We start from the raw sequence: 11,956 nt of genomic DNA, 5'->3' as shown, positions 1-11,956 counted from the left end.
ATACGGCGTCGTATGCGTTGGCCACGCCCACGCACTACAAATATGCGCGACGCCAAGGTTAGAAAAGCGTGAAAGTGCGTCGTGTCCTAACTGTCGCTATTACTTTCCCGATAGCACAAACACGTGAACTAATTTCTACCATAGGATGCCCCATCCTCACATCCTCTTTCCTGGAAGGAGAGAGGTGGCCAAGGCATACACATACAATCAGATTCACAAAGGCAAAAAAACAAAACAAAAACATGTGCACTTATACATGCATGTGAGTATGTGGAAGAGTGAGGGTGTGGGTGTTTGTATGGATACATATAAATATATACACTGCGTGTAGATATGTAAATGTATGTATTGCATGCATAATATACATAAATACACGTACATATACATACATGCATATATAAACATATCTATATAAACACAGACACAGTCATACATAACAAGCGAAAACGCATATATATATATATATGGCTATGTATTTAAATCTACATATGTATATACAAATATATATGCATATATGTATATCCACATACATAACTATAAACTATACAAAAATTTTCACGAAAGATATAAATATACGAATACTTTTATATATACATATACATACATACATATATATATATATATATATATATATATATATATATATATATATATATATATATATGCACAAACATTTATACATCTATATAAACATCTATATTATATACATCTGTATATACGAATATATATATATATATATATATATATATATATATATATATATATATATATATATATATATATATATATGGAGGGGGGGGGGTTGCGAACACACAAAAAAGTATATCTAGATTTTTTTGTTTTTTACCCCATTTTTATGTTTCTTTATCCATACATCTATTGGTAATACACATAGACATATACACACATATATATACATGTACACAATGGTATGGCTTCTCATATATGCATATTACCTATCAATCAATGATTCTATGAATGTGTGTAAAAATAAGTATCAGAATATATTTATATATGTACATATATCAATATCTATATCTATCTCTCTACCTATATGTATATATATAATGTATGTATATATATTCATATTTATATATTCTGTTTATATGTGCATATATACATATCTATATGTGTATATGTATATATATATATGTGCATCCACATATATATATATATCCATATATATACACCGTATATTCAAGACACACATATGAAAATATCACATACACACATACAGGTATATACACACCCCATAAGTGCACACATATACACATATAGCGAGAACTTATGATTAGTGCCCATTTTATGTTGCAAAAGGTTTGCATATTCCGATAATTTACACGAGGAAATTGAGCTGGACTCCTTGGCAGGCAACGCACGCGAATGACAGTTTTAAGTCTGGCCGCCTGAGAGGCTAATTGGTCACGTGTGCTGACCACATGCACCAACCCCACCCTCCCCCAGTATCATCCTTCAGGAAGAACACAGACCGCGATGACTGTAGGAGCTATTGAGTGTCATAAAGTTTGGTCTGCGCTTTGAAGAAATGAGGAAATGGATCGGAGTGAATGAGGAGAAACTCAGCCCTCTCATCGCCAAGTTCAAGGCCAAGTTCAAGAGGAAGGAGAACCGCCACAGGACAATCGGCGGTGGACACGTGCCCAAGGTGTTCATTACCAGTATATTGGTCTTGAGACCAGTTGGAGTGTGAAGCACCTTAGGCGCCGGGCAAGGAAAGGAGCAAAGCCTCAAACCCATTGAATCAGCGAGCGTTCTCTGCAAGGCGATGACAGCAGGCAAAAAGTACAGGGGGTGAAGGGACATTTGTCAAAAGGCACGGGACATATATATATATATATATATATATATATATATATATATATATATATATATATATATATATATATATATATATACATATATATATATATATATATATATATATATATATATATATATATATATATATATATATATATTTATACATATACATGTATGTATGTATATATATATATATATATATATATATATATATATATATATATATATATATATATATGCGTGTCTATATATATATATATATATATATATATATATATATATGCGTGTCTATATATAGAAATATGTATGTATATACACGGGCGTGCATATGTATGCATATATACATATATGCTATATAAATGTATACATATACATATTTATATAGTAAACATGCATATATAAATGTGTATCTCTAGACATTATATATAATATGTGTATTTATATAAATATATATCTAATATAAATGCTTGTGCGTTTATATATATAAGTGAGAATATCTTCCTATTTTTTTTTTCTGCTTAATCCTTAGCACGAGCATAAATCTCCTGTTGTTTGTAGATTGTCAGATGCAAAAGATGTTTTCGAGTAGAAGAGAACTTTAAATGAATCCTAAATAGACATCTGATGATACATGCTTCCTTAATTCAAAGATATGCTTATGCGAAGGTAAATTAAAAAATAAATTACGTAAAATAATATTTATTTTCATGTTCCTTAAGGCGGGGAATTCGATGTTCTTTGCAATCAGTTATCGTTTCTGCCGATGAACGATGTGTCTCGCACTTGCGTTTGTTAAACATGTTCAATTCGTTTACCCACTAATGTGGCTTGAGATCAGGTGTTTGGTGACTAATGGTCGATGGTGTAGGCGCCCAAGAGACAAGCACAGCTGGCGGGAAGCTTGAAGGTCTCGATGGCGAAGGGGAAGTACTGATCATAGGAGTCGTAGACAAGGAAGCGGTGGTAGACGGACTTCTGCAGACACTTGGACTCGTAGCACTCAGGCACCAGAGGACATGCATCGGCGGAACTGAGACACTCTTCGATGCGTGTAGTCTGAGTGAGAGTCTGATAATGTGCATCGATATTGTTGACAACGACACGCCATTTTCCCTCGGTGTTCAGGGCACGAAGGGGCCTGACGTAAGCGGTCTCTGATGGGCACAAGTAAGTTTCCTCCTCCAGGGTGTTTGGTCGGTCGACAGACAGCTCGGTGTTGAGGTCGGCTACGTCAGCATAGAGGGAGAGGAGCTTCTCGTAGTGGTACTCTGCTGCGTGTTTGATCTCGTAGGTGGGATAGTGGTCGTCCTCGAGGCACCAAGCTTTGGTTGTGTTGGCAGCACATGCTGGCACAGCAGGCTCGTGTTGATGCTCGTAGGAAGGCTGTGGGTGATAAGCGGGAGCAGGGTGGTAGGAAGGTTGTGGATGGTAGGAAGGCTGAGTGTGGTAGGTAGGTTGATGGTGGTATGAAGGGCTTGCGTGATGGGAGGCCAGAACAGCGACCGCCAAAGACAGCGAAACCTGCAATACAGAATACGGTAAAATTAGTTCACTTTGATGATGCTTGCATCCGCTGTATACAAGGTATTTCGTGTGTGAACTAATTAGCACACCCACACTAACACTCGTCTATGCATGTAAATTTGTCTCAGAACATAATAGGAACTCACCAAGTATCGGAAAGCCATGCTTGCGCTCTCAGTTCTCGGTGCTTTCGAACTGTAGCGACCGTGATGATGGGCGCCCTTATATAGGTAGCAGTGTCCCTCCTCTCCTCCCCCTCCTCCCCCAGCAGCACAATCGAACCGTGAAAGGAATTTCATTTTAATTCATAGATCATATAAACGTTCCTGGGTGTTTAGAGTTGTTTTACACTATGAAATATCCATACTGTAGCAAAACACAAAGGGAAATGTGGAATACGAACAATTAGAATAACATTGAGCATTTCTGGAAGCAAATAATTACGGTGAATGGTATCCTTGGGCCAGCCAGCCCGCCTTGGAGAGATCAAGGCGTGTTTCCTTTTTCTCTCAGCATTATTCGTGAACATTATTAGCAATATAGACGTTTCTTTGTGTGTACAGTAGATATACATTTGTAAAAAATGTTGTAAGGAAAATATATATATACATATCTATATGTTGTGCATATATAATTATACATATACAGTTTCCACGCACATTTCTATACATACACATCAATATGTGTACAAGCTCACATAATTCATACATACATTTAGATCCATATGTATGTATATATGTATTTGTACAGCTGCACACATAAAAATGTATATGTATAAATGTAAGTATACAGTTGATACATACATAAACACACACACACACATACTCATGCACACACATATAGATGTAGATGTGTGTATTTTATATACATATATAATACAATATATAAATCCTCATGGATATATATATACACAGATGTGTATATGTATACGTTTAGAAATAAGAATTCATATAAATGTTATCAAATATTCTTTGAGTAAATATGCATATATGAAGAAATATATGTATACATCCGCACACACACACATATATGCACATACATATGTGACTAAATGTACATATACACATACATACTTATATATATGCATACATATGAATATGTATATGTATATATATACATATGTATATATACACATTTATGTATATAACCATATACATATGTATATATATATATATATATATATATATATATATATATATATATATATATATATATATATATATATATATATATATATATATATATATATATGCATGCACATGCACAAACACACGCACACACAAAGGTATATGCATACATATATGAATATATATATATACACATATATCTATGTGTGTGTGTATGATTCATATGTGTATGCAATAAATAAATATATATATATATATATATATATATATATATATATATATATATATATATATATATATATATATACTTACATACACACGCAAACACGTGTATGCTGGTGATGTCTTCGAAGGTGGGCGGGTGTTTAGGTGCAAATCAATATATTAATAACTAAACTTAAAAAAGAAGAAAAAAAAACATATATATATATATATATATATATATATATATATATATATATATATATATATATATATATATATATATATATATATATATATATATTCTTTTACAGTACTAGATAGTTCTACATTCCGATGACTGTGGTTTAACAGACATATTCATCACTGGAGTTTGAAAACTTACGAACTACTTGGGAACACGGATATCTTTCACTATCCAAATGCAGTGTTTGAACTCATTTTGTACTTGAACTAATTCACTTTACATATGTTGCTGGCTCCCATTTTGATACCTTAACAACCTTAGGTATTTACTTTTTTCATGTACTCAGAAAATTTTGTGAGTACTGGTGCTACAGAGATAATAAGAAAATCATAAAGAGAATGACGATTGTCAATATACAAATGTTATCAAAATATTGATATATGTATAGAAACATACGTATATATACAAATACGTATATTTGTATTTTTTTCTTAAACACGAATTTATTATCAGTATTATTTCCTATTTGATATTGTTATTATTAAAACTCGCAACTTTCTGAAAAGATCCCTGTCGTCACCATCACAATTTTTTTTTTTCATTTTTTTACTTACTGGTACAAAGGACGCCATTATTCCTTATTACTGTTTTCATCAATATCATGATTATCATAATAATTTTGTTATTGTTCTTTGTCTTCTAGTCCTTATTCTTACGATAAGAATTATCACTATCAATACTATTATTTTCCTTTTATATTATTATTACTATTATCATCTTCATTGAAATTATTGCTATAATTATCATTACTTTTTCAATGACTGTTAACATGTGTAGGAGTAAAAAAAAAAAAAAAAAAAAAAAAAAAAAAAAAAAAATCATAGATATGTTCAATGATTTGTTTATAAAAATGTAACAATGGACTTTACATGATTGAAGAGGAGAGAGAGAGCAGCGGCAGGAGTGTCCCTTCGGTTCCTGGCATGACTGCTGGCGCTACGTGAAGAAAGCAGTTCTCCAGTCACGTGGGTGTTCTCCTCCGCTTGAAGAGCCATCAGGAGTTGTACATGGTTGGGTGGTGGCCATGGAGTGTTAGTGTGTGAAGAGGCGATTCGTTGAGAAGCGTTGTGATGGCGTGTTAGGCGGGAAAGTGGCATGAATAGGCAAATGACAAACATAAATTTACATGTGACACTGTATATCAATATACATTTTCGCATCCTAATGTTTTTGTGGTGATAAACAGTCATATTCGTCACAGGAGTGTAATAACTGTTCCACACTGCTTGGGAAATGCGGATTCCTTTCCCTCTTCTATCGTAGTGCTTGAACTCAGTGTACCTGAACTCATTTCTCCTAAATATGTTTGTGGTTCTTATTTCGGTATCGTCCATTCCTTATTGTATTTACCTACAGATCCATTAAGAAAATCATAAGGAGAATATTAACTGCTAATATCCATCATATCAAAATTTTAGTATATTTATATTGATTTTTTTTTTTTTTTTTTTTTTTTTTGGTGAACGAAAAATATTATCGTTAATCATTTTCATTATCGTTAGCAGTAGTATTTTCAACATATATTTCTAAACATTATGCAGTGACCATCACTTTTGTCAGTGTCGCTTTTGCCTTCATGTTTTCTTTTTCTAATTGTTAGTTATTAATGTAAACAATACCATTACTCCTTATTACTTTTCATCAATATGATTATCGTCATTCATAGTTTTTTTTTTTCGTCTTCTAATTCTTATGGTAAGAATTATCATAATTGTCAATATCACTGTTATCCATTTTAAATTGTTATTGCTATGACTGTTATTATTATATTAATCTTCGCAATAATAACTATCGTCACTGCAGATAGTACAGTGATCATTACTACTTTCTATTGTAATGATTAAGAGCATTATTAGCAAATAACAGGTGTCAAGGAGTAAGAAGCCATATAGATATGTTAAACAATTTTGTTTATAAAAAATATCACATTGGATTCTCGCATCTTTCGTTTACATGGATGAAATGAAAAGGAAATTGAAATGGGGAGGAGCAGCGGCGGAAGCGTCCCTTCGGTTCGTGGCAAGACGTGGTGGTACGTGAAAAAAAGCAGTTCTCCAGTCACGTGGGTGTTCTGCTCCGCTTAAAAGGCTTACAGGGCTTTTCGGTGGCTCCGTGATGGCCATGGAGTGTTAGTGTGAGAAGAGGCGATTCGTGTAGAAGCGTTGTGGTGGCGTGTTAGGCGGGAAGGTGGCATGAGCAGGCAGATGGCATCTTGTAGATGTCGATGAAGAGGCCCCTGTAGGCGTCACATGGGTCGTAGGAGAGGAGTCGGTGGTACACTGACTTCTGGGTGCAGTGGCTCTGGTAGCAAGGAGCAAGGGCGCGGCAAGCAGCCTCTGGGAACAGACAAGTCTCGAGGCGGGCAGTCTGGCTGTAATAGTGAACGTCGTTGACAATGACGCGCCACTTGCCGTCCACATTCTGGGCACGCTTGGGCATGGCATACACCACTTCGGAGGGACAGATGTAACCCTCAGGACCAGCCCAGTGGGTGGCATCGTAGGGAGAGTCCCCAGTGGAGGCCCCAGTGTAGTAAGAGTAGTTGAAGGCCTCCTCCTGGTCCTTGGTAATCATGTCTACCAGGTCGTCAGCAGACTGGTCGGCGACGTCAGCGTACTTCTTGGCGAAGAGGTGATCGGCAGTGATGGCAGCCTTGATCTCGTACTCGGGATACTCAGCGTCTTCCAAGCAGTAGGAGAGAGTGGAGTTGTCAGCGCATGCGGGGGCCACACTTGGGTCGCAGTAAGCGTGCTCATAGGCATGCTTGTGGCCGTAAGCAGGCGCATGATGACCATAGGCAGGCGCATGATGAGCGTAAGCAGGCTGTGGGTGATGTCCATATGCTGGAGGGTGGACGGAGCCCAGAACTACTCCGGCGCATGCCAGAACGACCGACTAGAAAGCAAAAATTAACGTTAGAGCAAAATCAACCTTTTGTAAGGATCAAAATTAATTATATAGTGAATGCAGTTTTAACTGGTAAAATTTTCATAACCTACCAATGTGAGAGCCATGATGAAACGAGCAGATAGGTACGAGAATCGCTTCTACTGTTGCCCATTCCTTATTACCGAGTTTATATACTCAAGGTAAGCATTGGCCACGCCCTCGTAATATGAAGAGTCGCGACTCCAAGGCTAGAAAAACGTGAAAGTGGATCGTTTTCTGACTCTGTCGCCATTATTTCCCCGACAACATAGTCACGGGGAATAATTTCAGCCCTGTGGTCCCCCCTCAACCCCCCCCCCCCCCGTGGCTCTATCCTGGAAGGAGAGACATAGCCAAGATATCCAAACATACAATCACATTTAAATATACATACAGACGTGTGCACGGGTGTGGTTATGGACGTTTGTATGGATACATATATGAATATATACACAATGCATGCTCGAACACACATATGAATACATATATATATATGACATGCATAAGTAAATATGTATGTGACGTATAATATATATATATATATATATATATATATATATATATATATATATATATATATATATATACATATATGCATGCATACATATATGTATATATATATATATATATATATATATATATATATATATATATATATATATATATATATATACATATATATATGGCATGTTTCATACACACACACGCAAACACACAGACATGCACACACAGACACACACATATATATGATGTGCATATAAATATGTATATATATATATATATATATATATATATATATATATATATATATATATATATATATATACATATATATATATATTATTTGTTTAGTAAATATACACATATATATATGCATATACATAGCATATACATACGCGTATATATGTATGGATGTGTATCTGTGTGTGCATTTATGTAGGGACCTTTATGTATACATATACATTCATATATGTTTTATATGTATGTGTCTATAAATACATGTATACACACAAAAATATATACATATATACATATATATTCATATATATCTACATATGAATTCCGAAAATGTTGTCTCACTTTCTTCAGTAAATCTAGTTTGTGCATTGTGGGTTTTTCTACCATAGTATCAACATGGTAGAGTGATTTTCAATTCATATATATATATATATGTACATATATACACATTATATATATATATATATATATATATATATATATATATGTACATATATATATATATATATATATATATATATATATATATATATATATGTTATGCATTATATATATAAGAAGGAAAATGAATATATATGTATATATATGAATATGCATATATGCATCTATACATATGTATATAGGGATATTCATGTACACATATATTCATATATATATATAAATATATATATATATATATATATATATATATATATATATATATATACATATATATATTAGATATATATTTCTATCTATGCATACATGCATGCACACCCACACATGAATGACACGGCGATCAGTTTTGGGTCTGGCTGCCTGGAGGGTTCATGCTCGCGTGTGCTTACCACATGCTCCCCCCCCCCCCCTATCATGGTGTGCCTCGACCCTTGAGTGACCAAGAAATTTAGGAGGAACAGACCAATAACTTTGTAAGAGTTACTGAGTGTCTTAAAGTGGGTCTGCTTATTAGAAAAATGATTAAAGGAATCCGAGTCATTAAGGAAACAGCCATCCGCCTCATCGCCAAGTTCAAGGTCAAGTTCAAGGGAAAGGCAACCGCCACAGGGCAAGCGGCGGAAAGTATGGTACGAAAGAGGCAGTTGGAGTGTTAATTACCCTTAACAACCAAGGTAAGGGACAAAGCCCCAAAGCCTCTGAATCAGCGAGTGTTCACACTATTCTGTAAGGCGATGAGGGCGTGGAAAAAATTACAGGCGACTTGGCAACTGAGTGATAAAAGGAAGAGATAAAAGGACTGCATTTGTCAAATGCAAGGATATGTATATATACACTTATATGTGATATATATACATATATGCATATGTAAATATGTATATATACATACATATGTATGTGTATATAAGTAGATGCATATATGATATATATATATATATATATATATATATATATATATATATATATATATATATATATATATATATATATACATATATATACACATATATGTATACATATATATACACACACATATGCGTATGTGTGTATAAATTTATACAAATTATATATATATACATACATATATATATATATATATATATATATATATATATATATATATATATATATATATATATATATATATATATATATGTATATGTATATATAAATTGATGGATTCATAGATATGAATACTCGAACGCATGTGCATATATATATTTGATATACATATATATATATATATATATATATATATATATATATATATATATATGTGTGTGTGTGTGTGTGTGTGTGTGTGTGTGTGTGTGTGTGTGTGTGCACACACACACACACACACACACACACACACACACACACACACATATATATATATATATATATATATATATATATATATATATATATATATATATATATATATATATATATAAACAACGTACGTTAATATACAATGTATATGTATATATATATATATATATATTTATATATATATATATATATATATATATATATATATATATATATATATGCACAAAATATATAAATAGATACATGTTTATATGTATATATACATAAAGAGAAAGCTTCATGTGCCCATACCTATCTAACTATATATAACGTATATACATATATATACATATATATAAACATACACATATATGTATATATAAGAATATCTTCCATCACGCTCATATGACTTTTTCTCTGCTTCTTCCGTCTTATCGGCATAATCTAATTGTTTGTAGATCGTTAGATTAAAACGATATTTGGATACAAATGCAAGAAAACAAAATGAATCTGTAACAAACTCGAAAAATCATAACTATGTCAAATATAATATCTATTAAATATTTGCTTAATGAATTCAAAGATTTGTATATTGGAGGGTAGAATGAAATCTAAAGTACAAAAAAATATTTATTTTTGTCTCAGAAAAGGGGAATTAAGATGTCATTTCAAATCAGTTATCATTTCTGTCGATATTACCACAGCAAGATGACTAAAGAACTGCTTTCTTCACGTACTCGACTTTTCATGAACGGTATACTTTGGACTTCCTTTCCCAGGACGCGAATGTTAAACTTGATGACTTCTTGTTAAGCTTCTTGTGGGTTGAGATCAGGTGTTTGGTGACTAATGGTCGATGGTGTAGGCGCCCAAGAGACAAGCACAGCTGGCGGGAAGCTTGAAGGTCTCGATGGCGAAGGGGAAGTACTGATCATAGGAGTCGTAGACAAGGAAGCGGTGGTAGACGGACTTCTGCAGACACTTGGACTCGTAGCACTCAGGCACCAGAGGACATGCATCGGCGGAAGTGAGACACTCTTCGATGCGTGTAGTCTGAGTGAGAGTCTGATAATGGGCATCGATATTGTTGACAACGACACGCCATTTTCCCTCGGTGTTCAGGGCACGAAGGGGCCTGACGTAAGCGGTCTCTGATGGGCACAAGTAAGTTTCCTCCTCCAGGGTGTTTGGTCGGTCGACAGACAGCTCGGTGTTGAGGTCGGCTACGTCAGCATAGAGGGAGAGGAGCTTCTCGTAGTGGTACTCTGCTGCGTGTTTGATCTCGTAGGTGGGATAGTGGTCGTCCTCGAGGCACCAAGCTTTGGTTGTGTTGGCAGCACATTCTGGCACAGCAGGCTGGTGTTGATGCTCGTAGGAAGGCTGTGGGTGATAAGCGGGAGCAGGGTGGTAGGAAGGTTGTGGATGGTAGGAAGGCTGAGTGTGGTAGGTAGGTTGATGGTGGTATGAAGGACTTGCGTGGTGGGAGGCCAGAACAGCGACCGCCAAAGACAGCGAAACCTGCAATACAGAATATGGTAAAATGAGTTCACTTTGATGATGCTTGCATCCACTGTATATAAGGTATTTCGTGTGTGAACTAATTAGCACACCCACACTAACACTCGTCTATGCATGTAAA

At 34.4% G+C, this 11,956-nt stretch overlaps 3 protein-coding genes across 3 annotated transcripts in view; all 3 read right to left on the bottom strand.

Annotated features, from left to right (window-relative positions):
- Positions 1-2,562: 2,562 nt before the first annotated feature.
- On the bottom strand, positions 2,563-3,537 carry LOC113801123 (neurotrophin 1-like). Its single transcript, XM_070122322.1, has 2 exons — positions 3,492-3,537; positions 2,563-3,342 (listed from the first exon to the last, which is right to left on the bottom strand). The coding sequence occupies exons 1-2, from the start codon at positions 3,507-3,509 to the stop codon at positions 2,671-2,673; spliced, it is 690 nt and encodes a 229-aa protein (XP_069978423.1). The 5' UTR covers positions 3,510-3,537; the 3' UTR covers positions 2,563-2,670.
- A 3,282-nt stretch (positions 3,538-6,819) lies between these two features.
- Positions 6,820-7,966, bottom strand: LOC113801083 (protein spaetzle 3-like). The gene is made up of 2 exons (XM_070122321.1): positions 7,920-7,966; positions 6,820-7,815 (listed from the first exon to the last, which is right to left on the bottom strand). Exons 1-2 carry the CDS (start codon positions 7,932-7,934, stop codon positions 7,096-7,098), a joined length of 735 nt encoding a protein of 244 aa, XP_069978422.1. The 5' UTR covers positions 7,935-7,966; the 3' UTR covers positions 6,820-7,095.
- A 2,968-nt stretch (positions 7,967-10,934) lies between these two features.
- LOC138862005 (neurotrophin 1-like) overlaps positions 10,935-11,956 on the bottom strand; it is a 1,097-nt gene continuing 75 nt past the window's right edge. Inside the window, exon 2 of the mRNA XM_070122515.1 lies at positions 10,935-11,835. Coding sequence (XP_069978616.1) covers positions 11,164-11,835 — 672 coding nt within the window. The 3' untranslated portion in view covers positions 10,935-11,163. The remainder of the gene's footprint in view (positions 11,836-11,956) is intronic.

This window comes from Penaeus vannamei, chromosome 6, assembly GCF_042767895.1.
Source record: "Penaeus vannamei isolate JL-2024 chromosome 6, ASM4276789v1, whole genome shotgun sequence".
In the NCBI taxonomy this organism is placed as follows: Eukaryota; Metazoa; Arthropoda; class Malacostraca; order Decapoda; family Penaeidae; genus Penaeus; species Penaeus vannamei.
This window is presented reverse-complemented; position numbering and strand designations above follow the sequence as displayed.